The sequence below is a fragment of the Oncorhynchus kisutch genome, linkage group LG20, assembly GCF_002021735.2.
Source record: "Oncorhynchus kisutch isolate 150728-3 linkage group LG20, Okis_V2, whole genome shotgun sequence".
In the NCBI taxonomy this organism is placed as follows: domain Eukaryota; kingdom Metazoa; phylum Chordata; class Actinopteri; order Salmoniformes; family Salmonidae; genus Oncorhynchus; species Oncorhynchus kisutch.
Window position 1 is genome coordinate 20,530,264 of NC_034193.2, and position 20,055 is coordinate 20,550,318.

General features: G+C 44.1%; 1 protein-coding gene across 1 annotated transcript in view; it reads left to right on the forward strand.

The window, feature by feature from the left end:
• The window catches only part of itga3b (integrin, alpha 3b), a 52,620-nt gene that overhangs the window by 25,313 nt on the left and 7,252 nt on the right, over positions 1-20,055 (forward strand). Inside the window, exons 2-20 of the mRNA XM_020453238.2 lie at positions 5,785-5,912; positions 6,996-7,078; positions 7,826-8,075; positions 8,220-8,318; positions 8,656-8,860; positions 9,536-9,729; positions 10,719-10,807; positions 12,113-12,249; positions 12,463-12,552; positions 12,641-12,708; positions 13,104-13,246; positions 13,880-14,026; positions 14,110-14,207; positions 14,886-15,054; positions 15,177-15,251; positions 15,363-15,442; positions 15,594-15,671; positions 15,850-15,952; positions 16,229-16,405. Coding sequence (XP_020308827.1) covers positions 5,785-5,912; positions 6,996-7,078; positions 7,826-8,075; positions 8,220-8,318; positions 8,656-8,860; positions 9,536-9,729; positions 10,719-10,807; positions 12,113-12,249; positions 12,463-12,552; positions 12,641-12,708; positions 13,104-13,246; positions 13,880-14,026; positions 14,110-14,207; positions 14,886-15,054; positions 15,177-15,251; positions 15,363-15,442; positions 15,594-15,671; positions 15,850-15,952; positions 16,229-16,405 — 2,413 coding nt within the window. The remainder of the gene's footprint in view (positions 1-5,784; positions 5,913-6,995; positions 7,079-7,825; positions 8,076-8,219; positions 8,319-8,655; positions 8,861-9,535; positions 9,730-10,718; positions 10,808-12,112; positions 12,250-12,462; positions 12,553-12,640; positions 12,709-13,103; positions 13,247-13,879; positions 14,027-14,109; positions 14,208-14,885; positions 15,055-15,176; positions 15,252-15,362; positions 15,443-15,593; positions 15,672-15,849; positions 15,953-16,228; positions 16,406-20,055) is intronic.

The following is a 20,055-nucleotide window of genomic DNA, read 5'->3' on the forward strand; positions in this document are numbered from 1 at the left end:
TCTCTTCTCTACCCCTCTCTCCTTTCTCCCTCCTCTGTTCTAAGATGACACCTTGTCTTATGCAAGTCTGGAATAGAATGGTCATTTGTGACTCAGCAACTCTTCGTGGAAAAGGTTATCGCATTATTGCAACCATTTTGATAAGAATATGATTCATTCAGACACTCCTCTTTCCAACTTCTTTTTTTCTCTAAAGGGTTCAATCTGCATCGTGGAGGTTCGGCTTTGCAGCGCGATCGACATGTAAAGGCAGCGTTCCCGCTTTAAGCAGAGACTGTATCACAGTAAACGCTGCACACATCGGCTCAATCTGAAATGACCTTACGGTTTCTAGCGCGGAATCTGTAGCGCTTCAGCAACACAGATTGAATAGAGCCCTACATTTCAAGAATGCAGAGGCGACGCACCTTGTGATCTACAGCAAATGTTTGGTTAAGGAAGGCCAGAGGGGCACATTTCAACATGTCCTTTGAGTTGGAATGCAGCTCCAACCACCTTGTTCCTGATCCAGAGAGAGAGTTGAGACTGTATATTAAAAGGTGATGAGCAGAGTGGGAAATATGGGTGGCCATATTGTTTCATTTTGAATAAGCGAGAGAATATCATTGAGTGAAGGTCAAGAATAGACAACATTGCCATTGTTTTTCTACATTTCTTTAATGTAGCCTATTCCTGTCACGGCTGTTAAAGGAAGAGGACCAAGGTGCAACGTCGTGAGCGTACATTTCTCTTTTTATTTGGAAAAAAGACACCGAACAAAACAATAAACACATCAAAAACAGGCTATGTGCCCTAAACAAAGTCAACTTCCCACCAAGACAGGTGGAACAAAGGGCTACCTAAGTATGGTTCTCAATCAGAGACAACGATAGACAGCTGTCCCTGATTGAGAACCCTACCCGGCCAAAACATAGAAATACAAATAATAGAGTATAGAATACCCACCCCAACTCACACCCTGACCAAACCAAAATAGAGACATAAACAGGATCTCTAAGGTCAGGGCGTGACAATTCCTTAAAGATGGAAGGGGAAACCAGGCCATCGATCGCCCAGTGGTTATGAAACAGAGGAGACGAGAGGAGCATCCATCATCGTAGTAAAAAAGGATCGTAATACAAACTCTGCTGTTTTATCGCATGTGCAATGATGTCCGTTGTTTGAGGTAAGTTTGTTGTTGTAATTTCGCTAAAAAAGGACGTGGCTGTTTCCCCGCTATGGATTCCAGCTTTAATCTTCAAACCAACTTTAATTAAATGAAACCGATTAGTAACTTTATTTACATGTTCTCTATGTTGTCTAAATGGGACTTTCAAAAACATGACTACATCAGCGGAGCCTGCTGAGGGGAGGACGTCTCATAATAATGGCTGGAACTGAGCGATTGGAATGAAACCACATAGAAACCATGTGTTTGATACCATTTCACCTATCCGCTTCAGCTGTTACCACGAGCCTGTCCTCCCCAAGTAAGGTGCCACCAACCTCTTGTGGTCTACATGTGAGAATTGTTATGGGTGAGAAGTCTGTCTAGCAGCAGGGCTGAATTGCCAAAATAAACAAAAGGTGACCCACGTGCTGCAGTACTGGAGATGAGGGCTAGTGAGGACATTCCGTTTTGTGGAATTCACAGACGGGTCTGTGAATGAGGTCAAACTGATCCACTTTTGTTTGGTAGTGTGCTATTCCAGCAGTTCACTGGCCCTAGCTTCCCATTGCCCAGATTAGCGGTTAGTGAACTCTGTGCCCCAATTCATCACAGCTTTGGACAACAATAATGAATCCAGTGTTTTGTGTATTGTTTTGTTTACTTTCTCACAATGAGCAAAGGTCTATAACTCTATTGTCTCCCGGGTATTGTCGAGGTCGGCTAATCCATCTAAATGGTGTTGAGTTTTCCCACAGGAATAGCAAGCCCCATATTTGACATTTATAGATTTAGACTTTATCCATAAGTCCTTGTATTCACCCTTGGTGTGACTTTTCAATTGAATATCTCCTTGGGTGGCCTTGTCTCAAGATTTAGCAGCCAGACATATATTCAAACAAGCTACTGCACATTCCAGTGTGTGGACACACACACAAAGGCCCACACAGGTGTCTGACTCTTCACGCACGCATCCGCGCGCACACACACACATACACACACACACACACACACACACACACAACCCTGTTGCTGCATAATGGGCCTCTCCTCTCCTTCCTTTATACCTAGTGCTGGGTCCTACTACAGCATATCTGTCTGGTCCCGATCCTGCGACTGTCTGGAATCTCAGATACAGCCTGGCTACAGAGTGACCCCCAGAGCCAAAGTCTCTCTGCCTCCCTAAGGAGCATACTGTGTGTGGGAACACTTCTCGTAAGTCCCAGTAAGAGGCACAGTGTCGTGCACAGTGTGCAGACCTGGGTCACATTGGCCCTGGTTGTCATCACCCAGGCAAGGTAATTCATTAATGGCTGATAATGCACATCGAGAGAAAGGAGGGATAATTGTCTCCCGTCGCTGTTTCAGATGAGGCAGTGATTGCTGTTGTAGCTGAAGTATGTCAGAGCCATGTTCTTGGGAGAGGGGATGCCAGTAATTCCTGTAACGGTTGGGCGCAGGATACCCTTGCACCAGTAATCTGTCTTTATATCTCTTTCGGGTCCATGTTTATTGTATAGTCTTATGTGGGCTGAATTACCTTGGTCCATTTAGTAGTGGGAGACTTCTGTACATTGTCACTGTGTGACATGAGACAGGAGGTTTCTCCTCCTCAGGTCACATGACCAGGAAAAACCCCTTGGCGTATGACATAGTACAGTTCTGTTATGTGTAGAATGCTGTTAGTGTTCACCTTTCTAATGGGGTCCTATAAGGCTCAGTTGGTAAAGCATGGTGCTTGTAATGGCTGGGTTCAATTCCCAGGGCCACCCACAGGTAAAATGTGTGCACACATGACTGTAAAGTTACTTTGGATAAAAGCATCTGGGAAATGGCATATGTTATTTTTGATAAGCAGTAAGGGTGCCTGATGTGGGCGTTTGGGAAGGTCGGCTAGCCATCCTGTGTCGTGTTAAGTGAATAAACACTGAGGCCTTTGTAGGACTGGTGGTGCCAGGCACACGGTCCACAATCTCCACTTTATACACACAAACCACCCCTTAATGTTTTCACCAGTATGACTCACAAGGTGAACTGTATGTTATCTGAGTCATTTTTATCACGTCTGGACATCTTTGAAATATTCACCTGGACTATCTCATCCTCCCTTCAAATGCCTATACCTCAAATTAAATCCTGCCACTCCCCTCAGAAGCTTAAGACATTTACTTTGAAACTCTCTTTGTATTTCTCAACATAGAGCACTCTCCTTGAATGTAGGCTGTGTTTCTTCTTGGTCGGCTCCTATTTCTCCACTTTACTTCTCAGTGAGGTATGAACCCTGATATTTACATAGGTGTGAGACTTGAGTTTTACATGGGTGTGAGACTTGATATTTACATGGGTGTGAGACTTGAGTTTTACATGGGTGTGAGACTTGATATTTACATGGGTGTGAGACTTGAGTTTTAACTCAAGGCACCACAAACACTCAACCCACTTCCTGTTGACGTCAGCGAGTTGTGCCAATAACATGACCCAATGTTACAGTCATACGGTAAACACTTTGTGAAGGTTGATTTTGGAAAATGAACCATTTGAAGTCAAATTGAGCAATGGGGTAGGATATTTTGACCATTGAGCTGGGACTGTTCACAACAGACCATAGTCCCACTCAGTGCTTTATTTCTTCATTGACAACATTGATTCATTTTTAGCATCTTAGCTAATCGCTAACCGTATTTCATACAAATGTGTCTCATGCTTACATACTTACTTAATTTATACAAATTAGGTTTGATAAATCGTGTGCTGACTTGTGAATGCTGCGGCTAGCCACAGGGTCAGTTCCCTTGATAAGATAACGCTTGCTGCTTCACAGCTTTTTTACCCTGGTGCTAATGTTGTGGCTGTCCGGGTGAGTGAAGAAAAAGACAGGGTTGGCTCCCTAAGCCGCTGTCTGTTGCGTCCAGACTTGTACCATGGTTCATGCTTTGGCTCCCCCACACTCTGATCTCCTCCCTCTGAGAAATTTTAAAGGTCATGTGGTTGCTCTCTCCCAGCCCAGAGGCTTTGTGGGTGGTTGTGGGGAAGACATGGTCAGGGTGGGCTAGAGAAGGCTGACCAAATCATTAAGTGAAGTCAATCAATTCTAGCTACGTGTCCCATGTTGTTGTACAAGATGAACAGTAACAGTTTTGCTGTATCAAATAGTTTCTGAATCAAATAGTTCCAACTTCCTAGAGTGATAGTTCCTAATCGTGAATATCCATGAATTATAGTTCCTGTCATGATTGCCTATGTTCCCTATGTTGATATACAGTAGGCTATATTATAAACCTGACAGACTTTATGGCTCTGTTATGTCTGTCTGTCTGTCTGTCTGTCTGTCTGTCTGTCTGTCTGTCTGTCTGTCCTGTCTGTCTGTCTGTCTGTCTGTCTGTCTGTCCTGTCTGTCTGTTGTCTGTCTGTCTGTCTGTCTGTCTGTCTGTCCCGTCTGTCTGTCTGCTCGTATGTCTGTCTGTCCTGTCTGTCTGTCTGTCTGTCTGTCTGTCTGTCTGTCCTGTCTGTCTGTCTGTCTGTCTGTCTGTCTGTCTGTCTGTCTGTCTGTCTGTCTCTGTCTGCTGTCCTGTCTGTCTGTCTGTCTGTCGTCTGTCTGTCTGTCTGTCTGTCTGTCTGTCTGTCTGTCTGTCTGTCTGTCTGTCTGTCTGTCTGTCTGTCTGTCTGTCTGTCTGTCTGTCTGTCTGTTGTCTGTCTGTCTGTCTGTCTGTCTGTCTGTCTGTCCTGTCTGTCTGTCTGTCTTCTGTCGTCTGTCTGTCTGTCTGTCTGTCTGTCTGTCTGTCTGTCTGTCTGTCTGTCCTGTCTGTCTGTTCTGTCTGTCTGTCTGTCGTCTGTCTGTCTGTCTCTGTCTGTCTGTCTGTCTGTCTGTCTGTCTGTCTGTCTGTCTGTCTGTCTGTCTGTCTGTCTGTCTGTCTGTCTGTCTGTCTGTCTGTCTGTCTGTCTGTCTGTCTGTCTGTCTGTCTGTCTGTCTGTCTGTCTGTCTGTCTGTCTGTCTGTCTGTCTGTCTGTCTGTCTGTCTGTCTGTCTGTCTGTCTGTCTGTCTGTCTGTCTGTCTGTCTGTCTGTCTGTCTGTCTGTCTGTCTGTCTGTCTGTCTGTCTGTCTGTCTGTCTGTCTGTCTGTCTGTCTGTCTGTCTGTCTGTCTGTCTGTCTGTCTGTCTGTCTGTCTGTCTGTCTGTCTGTCTGTCTGTCTGTCTGTCTGTCTGTCTGTCTGTCTGTCTGTCTGTCTGTCTGTCTGTCTGTCTGTCTGTCTGTCTGTCTGTCTGTCTGTCTGTCTGTCTGTCTGTCTGTCTGTCTGTCTGTCTGTCTGTCTGTCTGTCTGTCTGTCTGTCTGTCTGTCTGTCTGTCTGTCTGTCTGTCTGTCTGTCTGTCTGCGTCGTCTGTCTGTCTGTCTGTCTGTTGTCCTGTCTGTCGTCTGTCATGTTCTGTCTGTCTCTGTCTGTCTGTCTGTCTGTCTGTTGTCTGTCTGCTGTCTGTCTGTCTTGTCTGGCTGTCATTGTCTGTCTGTCTGTCTGTCTGTCTGTCCTGTCTGTCTGTCTGTCTGTCTGTCCTGTCTGTCTGTCTGTCTGTCTGTTGCTGTCTGTCTGTCTGTCGTCTGTCGTCTGTCTGTCTGTCTGTCTGTCTGTCTGTCTGTACTCAGTCTCCTGTCAGGAGCACCCAAGGAGAAAGCCCTGGCTCTGAGGAACGTCAATGAGACGGGCGCCATCTACTCCTGTCCTGTCACCACAGAGCTTAACGACTGTGAAAGGATGGACTTGGTCAGCTCCAGTAAGTACTGGCACTCTCACTGTCTTTGAAGTGTCCTCTCTATATAAAAGGGTTCTCCTGGTTGAATGGGTGACATGGGGCTTGGTTGGGAGGTTCTTTAGGTGGCTAGATAAGGATGTGTTTGTTAGAACCACTGAATTATGCTTTGTATGTTATGTGTTACCGTGGAGACTGGGTTCACTCACCTGAGTGGGGATTCACCCTTGAGTGGAATTTTCTATGTGGAATTTTCAAAATTGCAAAAACAATCCATACAAACTTGCCAAAGCATTTACTGTCAGTTTCTGACACTGCTCTGTATCAAAAATAATACATTTTAAAAAACACTGTAGGATAGCCTGTATTTGATATCAAGGTCTAGCTATCTCATACTTATTCCAGACCAAGCAGAATACCTCCTGCTCCCAAAGGTAGACTATCAAATTAGACAAATTCCCCTGCTTCCCAAACCCTTACCTCTGCCCTGATAGGCTAAGCCCAACCAGCAAGTATTAGCCTCTGTCATCTCTGAAAGACATGCTCCAAGTAGGAACATATTGAATTAGTCTTAATTAAAGGTTACGGTACTCTGACTCACCGAGGAGGCAATTATAGCCTCAGAGGCTGAAAGTAAGAATGATAATGCACTTTTTGATGTTAGTCAGTCTCTGTACATTTTTGGGGTTTACACTTGTTCAGGCTTGATCCACATTGGATGAGACTGCTGCTGTTTTTGTTGCTAGGTGTCTTACTTTCATGATGAACATCCTGTGGTTATATTTTGGGGTTTGTTCAGTTGGAACCTTAAGTTTCAAATAACAGTCAGACATTGTCGTATGTATATGTCTGCTCTGTTGCTACTTTTCATGTAAGTGTACAAAAAAAAGTACATCTGGAAGCTTTATAATCTTTTAATTACATTGAATACACGATTCATTCTTTGTCATTGAGTCAACCAGTAATTTATTATTGATCACTTCTGACTATACGGTCATGATAATTAACAGTTGCAGAAGACAACACAGCGTGAACACAGGAACTATGTTTCTATTTAAGATAAAGCATTCCCTTTAAAGCAATGAGTGCGATGTGTGTCTCCCACAGCGGACTCGTCTGAGATGGTGGAGGGGATGTGGCTGGGAGTGACTGTGGCCAGCCAGAGAGACCTGCCAGGGGGTCGAGTGCTGGTGAGAGTGGGACAACACCCTCTGGTTCTCTTTCCTCACTGAAAGTGGACCGTCTCCTATCTTGAGATACTAGATGCTTATAACAAAACATTTCGCACAGATCTGTCTTTGACAGTGACATCGGTTCATGATTTATGCCAAAGTTTGAGTTATGGACATCAAGTTTGTTCCTGATAAAGCTAGCCATGTGAGGGTAAGATAAGGTCAATTTAAGAGCATAGATAAAGCATAGGCTTAGACACTAGATACGATACAATATACGATACGATATACTTTATTGTCCATTGTGAAACCTACATACAAATACACAAACACAATACACTATATACATGCAGTATGAAAAACACTGGTAAGTTAGTACATACTGTAGGTCACATATTCAGAGTCTCTGGCCTGCTGTTTGACCATGTATTTGGTTTGCATATGTTCTGTGTCCCAGTGTTCAGCTGCATTGACAGTTCAGGATTCACTACAGTGATATGACCACAATGCAACAGTATGGGAAGAAAAGGTTGTTGTTTGGTCAATAAAGACATAATATTAAATACAAAAAACGATGTTCTAATTGACATATAAAGACAGGAAATTCAAATGAGCAGCCCTACCTACATTTGACATAGGCACAAAGGTTTTACAGCAAACTCATCTTATTACACCTGCTACTGTAAAAAATGTCAAATTTACTCAATTATACCACTACTAGAACAAAAAGTTACTCCTGTGTTGTAATGTCTAATTCGTGTCCAGGCTTGTGGGCATCGCTACGTGAAGGTGGTGCGGGGTGGTGCGGAGGAGCAGCTGCGGATGGTGGGGAAGTGCTACGTCAGGGGCAATGACCTGACCTTCGACCCCAACGACGAATGGCAGGACCACAGCTATGAGGTGTGCAACCCCAACTTCGACATGGAGCTGGAGGGCTTGTGCAACATGGGCATCTCGGGGGGCATGACCGACACGGACGTCTACATCGGCTCTGTGGGCAGCTACGTGTGGCAAGGTGGGCACCAAAAGGAGTTACAGCCCGGTCTCATAGACTAGACGTAACATATTAAACAAGACTTCTTCTGGACGCGGTTCTGGAAGGTCATGGCTTAAAAGTTAATGTGAAACTGTATTGTTTTCTTTTGTCTTTGTTACCTAGGCAACGTTCATGTAACGTGGAGAGACCCTGATCCAGGAAACGCATGGGACTCAATTGACAAAGACTTTGGGCAACTGAACAGACGATACGGCTACATGGGTATATCAGTGACCTGGCTAGTAGAGCCAATTCTGGATTAACAGGGTAGACTAGGAAGCTAACTGTAAGGGAGTGTCTCTTGCTCTTCCATTTCAAAACACTCTCAAACATAACCACTCCCCCATTCAGAAAGATAAACATCTTTTTGAACGTATGTATTGAAAGAGAACTAGAAAAAGGAACTACCGATGCTATCTAGATGGCGGCGCTCCGTTTAGCATAGTGGCAACTGTATCACAGGAAGTTACCTTTGGCCTTTGTGCAGAAGGGCGATGATTAGCCTTACCTGCCATAAATGGTACTGTAACATTGTTTTAATGTTGTTTTAACACCACAGGTTACTCTGTCAATGAGGACAAGAAGCTGCTGAGTCAAGACTACTTCACGGTAGTGACGGGGTCTCCCAGAGATGAATCCAAGGGCTCAGTGATGCTGGCTAAGAAGGGCAACACAGCGTTGGTGACCAAGTTCATCATCCCAGGAGAACAAGTGGGCTCGTACTTTGGGAACAGCCTAGCTGTCACCGACCTCAACAATGACAAGTATGTCATCACTGTCCATAGGAAATCCCCAGCTTTAGTGCGTCTCTCAGTGTGCCATATGCCAAAAGCTTGATTATCTAGAACAAAACAATAGCAAACTCAGAGGCAAAAGAATAGCATATGCTAATCTTTTGAGAATAGTATTGAGAACAGTTTGTTATTCTTTTGATACGGGATTGATTGAGTTTGAATTGTATCACTCAATAAAATGCTAATTTACCGATAGCCATAGCCCGTCATCTGTAGCGTTTACCTCTACTATTTGGAATACACACTCTACCTGACCAGTGATGCAGAGAATACAGTACTGTAGTGGTTGAATTGGAGAGGTTGTCCTCGTCGTTTCACCACCTCTGATACGGTATCTGACATGACATTATGGCTTGAATAAAACCTTGAGCATTTGTGTTCATGGTCTGTCAGCATGTCCGAGAAAAAGATCATACTGAATAACACATTGTCAAGAAAATATTTTGGCTGAACAAAAGACAAGCCAAAAGATATAAAGCATGTCATAGGCTTTGTTGCCCTATCTAAAAGCCAATCAGAATGAAGAATAAGGTGGGTAAAATGGTTGGTAATCCATATAATGATTATGATCCTATATGCCACAATGATACAGAATGTGTACAGTTGTGTGTTAATATTTGTGTGTTTTCATTTGCACCATCCTAGCTGGAATGACCTGATCGTAGGTGCCCCATTCTACTTTGACCGTCAGAAGGAGGAGGGAGGAGCGGTGTACGTCTTCATGAATGAGAACGGCTCTTTCCAGAAGACACCTAGCATGGTACTGAAGGGTCCTACGGCATCTGGTTTTGGATTCGCCGTGGCAGCCATTGGCGACGTCAACCAAGATGGATTCCAAGGTAGGCCTACCATAACGGGTAACCTTTTGGGCATTGTTCAAATTCCTTAAAAGGGAATACTTCCTTCCTCCTTTACTTGAAGTCATCACTGATTTCACATGATTGGACAGGTGAATGCAAGGGCTCCACCACGTGGCTTTCACCGGTCAATTCTAATCAGTGATTTCTACAAAGAAGGGAGGAGGAAAGATGCACTTTTAAAGAATTTGAACGGTGCGGAACTGTACCGCAATGAGGACGTAGAAGAGGAAGAGGAAGAGGATCATGGTTAAGTTCCTATCAGAATCCATTGTGTGATTCTGATCCAAGCTCAGACTCTTATTGTTGGACGTGCGTGGTTAAATGTTACAGTCTCACCGATATGATAGAGGGAAATAGCATTGGTGTAATCAGACAGGTTACAAATGGGTTTTCTGGGATCCTTGGGATGTCCCTAACCTAACCTAACCCTAACCATAATCCATACCTAACCCTAACCTTAACCCTTACCTAAACCATTGTATATGTAACCTTCAATGGGGTCAGAGTTGGACATCAGAGTTGGACATCCAAAGGATTCCGGATAGCAAGGAACGTCACGAATGGCTCTCCAGGCCATTAAAAAAAATTATACTGTCATGCTGCTGTCACCTAGTGGCGAAATACAGCCAGCACAAGGGCTTACACTGGAACTATAGGCATAATGATGAGATGATCATGTCTCCGCCCTAACAATGGGAGTCGTTTTCCAAAAGGCGGAAAGGCAGGCAACAAGCTTAGGTCCAAAATAATCCCATAGAAACACATTTTGGCGGGAGTAAAACCTCTCGCTTTGCCTCTTCCTCTCTGCTCTCGCTCTGCTCTCTGCCTATCAGAGATGGTATTCTACACACTACTTACTTCATGTATTACATGCATCAAATATGCAGATTAATTGTTGAAGCAAACTTAATTGGTCATTTTCAAAAATGTATGGTCATGTATTTCCAATGCCTATTTTTCCTCTATAGACTTTGCAGTAGGAGCCCCATTCCATGAGACTGGGAATGTCTACATCTGGATGGGAAGCAAGAAGGGAATCTCTGAGGAGCCTAGTCAGGTACACACTGGCATACTTAGCATCAGGCAGAAGAGGCCTCACATCATCATGGGGCCTCGTGAGCTGGGGGAAAAAAAGTACCTGTATATAATTGTATATATAATAAATAATTCACCTTTTCAAACTAGAGATATCTGTTTTTTTGCATGGTCCGCGTCTCAATGTCGGCCTTCTGAAGGTGGCAGAGCTACAGCGGTGTTTGCCAGACCAGGCGACATCCTTAAAAATCGGTCTTCTCACAAAAACATTGGTAGAGTCCGAATGGTTTGGGCTAGACGCGGTTTGGGTTACCCCTCTATGGAAATATGAGATTCTCACGAACATGTTGGTGTTGTCCGTTTTGCTCTATGACCCCCACAAGTGTTACGGAACTTGAATGGAAGTGAAGTTCCAAAAAATGAATAGAAGTGAATAGGGCATTTACATTTAAAAAGTATAAGGGTAAAAATTATTTATTTAGTTTCCTGATTCATTTATTTTCCTGATTTATTTTGTCCGTCCTATATATCTCAGATATAGGACAGACATTACAAAACATACTACCTTTTGATTACATATTTTTTTCCATTGGTGAACCTGTTATTCACTGCATTTCTATGGGCAAATAGCAGCAAGGTCAAATTATGTTTTTATATATTTTTTGGGATACCTGCAGGGGTCCTAAAATTCAAAATCAAATAGCTAAATGATCCTTGGTATGACCATCTTGAAACAATTCCATATAGCTTAGTAGGAACCTAGCCTCGGGCCCTTAGACTCTCTAGGAGGATACGATATGCATTTCTTTAGTAAAAACACAGGTGCTGCTGATAATACTGCCCTCATCGTAGAGGCGGAGGACATGTATGTGTAGGCCATGTATCTGATGCGCTCCAGCCAACATGAGTATGGCATGTCATACTCTTTTTGGCCAGACAGCATCAGATACAGAGGGGCGCTGTTTCGCTCGCTCCGATGCTTTCTCCAATGAGATAGTTTCAACCATTTGCGAATGGAAGGAAAGTTGGCGGGTGCGCAGTGCATTGTTCGGATTCTGGAATTATTTTGAATGAACGTGTCGAAGGTAACCTACTTTTTGAAGTGATTTGTTTGACAATCAGATGAAAACAGGTACATTCGACTGGTTTGATTCCTTTTATACATGAATAGTTCATAGTTCATTAATATTTCCCAGTAATGCACAATACACTATCTGCTATGAAGCCAAAAGGACGGGGAGAACAGAGTTGAATGCAGGGAAATGGGGGAAAGATACTGTATCACGATCTATGTAGTTTTGTAACGTGTTCGTGTTGCCCCCTATAGGTTATTGAGGGGAAGTCAGTGGGTAGTGGTGGGTTCCAGACCTTTGGCTATTCCATCAGTGGAGGTATGGACATGGATGAGAACAGTTACCCTGACCTCCTGGTTGGTTCTCTGGATGACCGCATCGCTCTGCTCAGGTAAGTTGTGGGCAATAAATACAGAATGTATTGAATTGAATTGAATCAGCTAAAACTGCCATAACAAACTTGGATATATTCATCCAGGATCTGGTTTGTGTCTCACTTTATTTCACCTGTCTCTCCAGCACGTCTTCTCTTGATAATAATATCTTTATTGTCGTCTCTGTCTTGTTATTCTTTGAGTAACCTTTTGACATGGTTCATTTCCAGGGCTCGTCCAGTTATCCATCTCTCTAAGAACTTCACCGTGCTGCCAGAGATTGTGGACCCTAACCTTTGTCCCCGTGGAAACAAATCCTGGTGAGAAAGGTTCCTCTCAGATCACGCTGTATGAAGTAAATTCACGTCAACTGTTATTTGACTAATGTCTCTTCTATGTCTTCTACAGTGTGACTGTGACAGTGTGTTTCTCCTACACACTCAGCAATGGAAACAAAGATTTCAAGAAAAACATCAGTGAGTTTCATTCCCTTTCTAATACGGATGAATGCCCTCGCCTTTATATGTATTTGAACAGCACAGGAGACTGGTGAGGAAATCATGGAAATCATGTGTTTGATGTAGTTGATACCATTCCACCTATTCTGCTCCAGCCATTACCACGAGACCGTCCTCCCCAATTAAGTTGCCACCGACCTGTGTTTGATAGTGAAGCTAACTTTTTACATTTGGCTCTATACCCCAGCATTTTGGATTTGAGATCAAACGTTTCATATGAGGTGACAGTACAGAATGTAACTTTTTATTTGAGGGTATTTTCATACGTATCTGTTTTACCGTTTAAAGATGAAAGCCCTGCCTCCCGGGTGGCGCAGTGGTCCAACGCACTGTTGTTTTTCCTTCCTTTGCAGTGGTGAAGTACACAGTGGAAGCCGACATGCATCGCCGGAGCCCTCGAGTTCTCTTCCTTGTCAATAAGCTTGCCACCTACACAGGCCTCCTTACCATGCCATCTCCCAAGACCGAGTGTCAGGTGCTGGAGCTCAGACTAGAGGTAAATACTGCACACGCACGCACACACACACACACACACACACACACACACACACACACACACACACACACACACACACATAATGTGCATTTGTAAAGTATTCAGACCCCTTGACTTTTTACACATGTTGTTACGTTACAGTCTTGTTCTAAAATGTATTATAGATTTCCCCCCCCCCATCAATCTACACACAATACCCCATAATGACAAAGCAAAGAAAAGTTTTTTTGAATTTTAGCAGATTTACTTATTTACGTAATTATTCAGACCCTTTGCTATGAGACTCGAAATTGAACTCAGGTGCATCCTGTTTCCTTTGATCATCCTTGAGATGTTTCTACAACTTGATTGGAGTCCACCTGTGATACATTCAATTGAATTGACATGATTTGGAAAGGCACACACCTGTCTACGTAAGGTCCCACAGTTAACCATATCATGTCAGAGCAAAAACCAAGCCCTGAGGTCGAAGGAATTGTCTGTAGAGCTACGAGACAAGATTGTGTCGAGGCACAGATCTGGGAAAGGGTACCAAAACGGAATACTCTCCAAGTGCACTGTATATGACTGCTCACACAGGCACACACACACACATAGGACCACACACACACTCATCTGTATCATCATCTCCAGGATCCTGTGAGGGACAAACTAGAGCCGGTGGTTTTCTCCCTCAACGTGTCCCTGGATGAGCAGAAACCCAAAGTTAGAAAGGCCCTGCAGAACCTGGACTCCTACCCTGTACTGAGCCACAAACAGAAAGTGACTGAGAGGAAAGAGGTATGTTACTGACTTAGGAATAATTCCATTGAGTATGTATGTAGTGATGAGTACGTTTTGGAACTCTTTCTCCTCCTTTCCAGATCAACTTCCAGAAGGAGTGTGGCTCAGACAACAGGTGCACCAGTAACCTGCAGCTAACAGCTGTGTTTGCGAACGAGTTACTGAAGCCTTACCCCAGGTATGTGGAAAACACAGAGGGAGATATGTAAAACACAGGGTATCAGTCTGAATACATTGAAAATTAAGTTTACTCTAATAACTGGAAGTTGGAATTGAATTAATCGAGACTTGATCAAGCCCCAATCATGTAGAATAGTTGGTGACAATTTCTTTGCATCGTCCACTCTACAGACTATCTACTAACCCTAACCTTAACCATTATCCTAACTCTAACCTAAACCCTACCCGTACCAACTTCAGGAAGCAGTTGCTTATCAACAGATAGTCAGTTGCTCATCAACAGATAGTTTGTTGATAGTATGACAATCCGTAGAGCATCTACAGATGGACTATCCAAATATAGTGTGACCCCGGTAGACCTCCCCAAAAAACGGTGTGGACCACAGTGCTTCAGATTCAACACGATCTCTCTCTGGTGCAGTATTTTGTATAAGGCCCCTAATAATTTAAGGGACCGAGTAGCGCAGGTGTCACTGCAGACCCGGGTTCGATCCCGGGCTGTATCACAACGGCCGTGATCGGGAGCCCCCATAGGGCGGCACACAATTGGCCCAGTATCGGCCCGGGGTAGGCCGTCATTGTAAATAAGAATTTGTTCTTAACTGACTTGCCTAGTAAAATAAAGGCTAAATAAATCATGCATGAACTGTGATGCTTGCTCTCTGTTTGTACGCAGTCAGGGGAAACGCCAATTGCTGCAGTACAGCAGTAATGTGAAAAAGGTGGTGCTACTTGTGGAGATAACTAACGTGCCAGGCCCTGGGAAGGTAGCTGAGGACGCCCACCAGGCCATGCTCAACATCTCCACCCCCTCCACGCTCCGTTACTCTGGCGTGCGCTCCCATGTAAGACCACCGGAGGGTGACAGAGGGTTAGGGGGAATTCTGGCTGTTGACTTGAATTGCTCCTTTAACTGCAGTACGTCCTGTACATGCAGATAGTAGTACCATACCTATATTATGTGCAGGATACTGGTGTAGAATGCCGTGCTGGAGAGACTGTTATGTGTGAGCTGGGGAATCCACTGAGGAGCAATGAGAAGGTAAGGGCACGGTGTTATTCCACGTATCATTTATACCGTGCATTCATTTGAACCTATTGGAATATTGATTGGCAGTAGTTCAAATATTATGACCATCCCGGGGTTTCGCAGGTCTCTCTGCAGCTCATCTTTGAAACAACAGGGATCAACCTCCAAACCAGGGAGATTGAGTCTCAGTTGCTGTTGTCCACGTAAGTAACAGGAGGCATTTGTCGTCGCTCTATATCGTGAACTCATTATCAGATCGGCAACAGTCAGTCTTTATGTCCAAGGTTGAAATATGAATAGGGTTAAGTGGGTAAGCTAGCTGAATAAACACTTGTGTCGGTGTTGTTTCCCCAGGTTGAGTGAGCAGAATGACCTGTACCCGGTGTCTGTAGCTCTGTTGATAGAGACCTCCATCCAGACCTCCTTCTCCATGTAAGTGGAACTTTTAACACATGTTTGATGTTGTCCTGATGCCATGCTGTGTGGCTGGATTCATTCAAAATGGATAAGGAGGTATAACACTGTAGCCAACTAACTTCTGTTGACCCCCCCCCCCCCCTTATCCTTCTTCTTCTCTCTTCTTCTTCCCCTTCTCTCCCTCTCTAAACAGAGAGAATCCCCTGGTCCAGACCTACTTCAGCGGGGAGGTGATGGGAGAATCAGCTATGAACACGACCAGTGACGTGGGCAGTCTTGTGGAATACACCTTCAAGGTGAGACACCAACACGTAGCTAACGTCAGCCATGTTGTGGGCTAGTGAGTCATGTTTCCCTTACATTCTGACCTGTACTTGTAGGCGTTAACAGTATTGTGAGGTAATTTGTGGATGGAAAGACTTTGCCAATTCTTTATGTAGAACAGACATGCTTTGCTGTCACAGAATGAGGAATCCTGTCAGCTTTGTATACATTGTATTTCTATATCGATATCTGTCCTGTTTCCCTGTGTCTGTCCTGTGGTGACTTTGATACCACCCTGCTACCACCAGGTGTCAGTGGAGGGAGAGCCTCTGGGGGCGCTGGGGATCCTGGCCGTAGAGTTTGAGTGGCCCTTCGAGGTGACCAGTGGGAAGTGGCTTCTCTACCTGACTGAGATCGTCACCAAGGGGACAACTGAGACCCACTGTGTCCCCCCAGGGGACATCGTCAATCTTCTCAACCTCACAGTGAGTTTCCAGAGTCTTTCTGAGGCTCTATACAGGCCACCAAATTATATTGTATCTCTATGGCCAACTGGGACCAGTGTGTTATAAAATAAGATTAATGTAGGACTCCTCAATCTCTGTTTACACCCACAGTTAATCAGAAATATTTGCAATAGAGAGTACTGTTTGGAACAAAACACCCAACTAAACCAGACTTGAGTCTGACTCACAATTCTAAAAGAGGCTAAATATTCATTATGGCCTAGATTCAATCAGTTCAACCGTTAACCAGTGATAGCCGACACCCGCATAGCTGATATTTTGGCGGTGACGGAGGTGTAACTATGTTGGAGCTGTCAAATCGGTGAGCAGCTGCTCCCCAGCTAACAACAAAGGTTTCTACAACTTTAGAGAACGTTCCCATAATAGTCTCATTAGGTCATGAACTAATGTTTTCATGAGAACCTTTCCAAGATGTGCAAGGAATGTCTCCAAGAGACCATTGACTTAATGTCACATGGAAGTTACCCAGAACGTGGTTACCATGTTCACAGAACATAAGTTATTCATGTTATAGACAAGTTGAATTGTGTGTCCAGTTTTCAGTGGGTTAGGAGAATATTCAATCAACGTCCCACCAAACATACACAGAACATGGTTGCCATGTTCCCAGAATACAAGATATTCATGTTCTAGACAAGTTTCATGGGAGCGTTGCAAGAACATTCATGTTTCCCCCAAAATGTCATTACACATCACATCTTGTTACTGTTGTTGAGCCAATCGGATCACAATTGCCTAGGGAGGAGGGGCTATGGTTTCTTCTGGTCAGGGCCTAACTATACTGGCCCAATAAGCACATTCCCTATAGATATTGTCACGCTGTATAATGATGGGAGACAGGCGCAGGAATACGTAATAGTTTTTTAAAATTTCTCCAACGCAAAATAAAGTACGTCATGAAAAAATTAAGAATGTGTGTGTGTGTGTGTGTGTGTGTGTGTGTGTGTGTGTGTGTGTGTGTGTGTGTGTGTGTGTGTGTATATAACACAAGGATGTAACAAAAACAAACATGTATTTATATAACACAGGGATGTAACAAAAACAAACATGTATTTATACAACACAGGGATGTAACAAAAACAAACATGTATTTATACAACACAGGGATGTAACAAAAACAAACATGTATTTATACAACACAGGGATGTAACAAAAACAAACATGTATTTATACAACACAGGGATGTAACAACAACAAACATGTATTTATATAACACAGGGATGTAACAAAAACACAAGAGCGAGGTGTAAACCTCTAAATAATACAGGGGACGAGACCCATAAAAACAAGTGCACAATAACCAATACAACAGAGCCTTAGACCACTGCACCAACAGAGCCTTAGACCACTGCACCAACAGAGCCTTAGACCACTGCCTTAGACCACTGCACCAACAGAGCCTTAGACCACTGCCTTAGACCACTGGACAAACAGAGCGTTAGACCACTGCACCAACAGAGCCTTAGACCACTGCACCAACAGAGCCTTAGACTACTGCACCAACAGACCCTTAGACCACTGCACCAACAGAGCCTTAAACTACTGGCACCAACAGAGCCTTAGACCACTGCCTTAGACTACTGCACCAACAGAGCCTTAGACCACTGCCTTAGATCACTGCCTTAGACCACTGCACCAACAGAGCCTTAGACCACTGCACCAACAGAGCCTTAGACCACTGCCTTAGACCACTGCACCAACAGAGCCTTAGACCACTGCCTTAGACCACTGGACAAACAGAGCGTTAGACCACTGCACCAACAGAGCCTTAGACCACTGCACCAACAGAGCCTTAGACTACTGCACCAACAGACCCTTAGACCACTGCACCAACAGAGCCTTAAACTACTGGCACCAACAGAGCCTTAGACCACTGCCTTAGACTACTGCACCAACAGAGCCTTAGACCACTGCCTTAGATCACTGCCTTAGACTACTGCACCAACAGAGCCTTAGACTACTGCACCAACAGAGCCTTAGACCACTGCCTTAGACCACTGCCTTAGACCACTGCACCAACAGAGCCTTAGACCACTGCACCAACAGAGCCTTAGACCACTGCACCAACAGAGCCTTAGACCACTGTACCAACAGATCCTTAGACCACTGCACCAACAGAGCCTTAGACCACTGCACCAACAGACCCTTAGACCACTGCACCAACAGAGCCTTAAACTACTGCACCAACAGAGCCTTAGACCACTGCCTTAGACCACTGCCTTAGACTACTGCACCAACAGAGCCTTAGACCACTGCCTTAGACCACTGCCTTAGACTACTGCACCAACAGAGCCTTAGACCACTGCACCAACAGAGCCTTAGACTACTGCACCAACAGAGCCTTAGACCACTGCCTTAGACCACTGCCTTAGACCACTGCACCAACAGAGCCTTAGACCACTGCACCAACAGAGCCTTAGACCACTGCACCAACAGAGCCTTAGACCACTGCACCAACAGAGCCTTAGACCACTGCACCAACAGAGCCTTAGACCACTGCACCAACAGAGCCTTAGACCACTGCACCACTTGGGAGGTCACAGAGTTTGCATTTGACTTAAACGTTGTTCTCTTTCACCTTGATTAACTCAAAATAATGGGAGCATTTCAACAAGGAAAAGGCTAAGCGGGGTAAGAACACAGCTGCCATCTTTCTTTGATTTTCAGCTTTACGGTAGCCTATTGGAAACGTGTTAGCCTACAGCATGAATTCTGTTAGTATGAGACAAAGCTTTAAAAATATATATAACACGCCGGTAGAGGTATGTTTCTGAAAGTAATATATGGCTTACTTGAAAAAGTAACTGTAATAACAATACAGTATTTGAAGACATGAACTCATTATATCACTCCTACAAATAAAAGTAATACAACTGTAAGTAATATGTTACCCTCAAACATTGGTCTCAAGTGATTCTGTTGCCATTTGACCATTTTTTTCCACATTAAAACTTGGAGATGGAACTCTGTGTTGTGTATTGTTTTTGTTACAACTGGCAGACATGCTACTGTACTGTAAATATACACATTTCTGATATTCTGACAACATGGCAACCATGTTCTAGGTATGTTTCTATCAGAAGCAACACTATCACCTGAGCCACCTTACAGCAACCAATTAGGGGTGTTGCAGATCGAAATCCAGTGACAAGATGCTGTTGGGAGTCTTTATCAGAGACGTATGTTGTTCTACACAGTATATATGTTGTGTGGATTTAACAAATACGGTCTAGAGTTCTACCAGTTCCCATCTTTCAATGAGAAACTCATTTAAATTAGATCAGATAGCTGTGTTGTAAATGTTGCCAAATGAATAAGTGAACATCTATTGCTCAGGAAGTTAGAGTTGTCTGACACCACTAGCGGGGTCTAGAATCCAGGCCACCATCAATGACGAACAACCAAGTCACTGTCCCAATAAGGGATATCTCTAGAGCATGTGCTTATTTGGCCAGGATAGTTAGGGCCTCTTCCAGAAGAAACCCAAAGCCCTCCTCCGTAAGCAAAAGTGCGAATGCACTTTGACGTAAATCTCAGCTCTGTTAAAAATACACTGAAGAAAAAAGTTGATTGATCACAGGTGTTAAAACAGGTTAATATGCCCCACC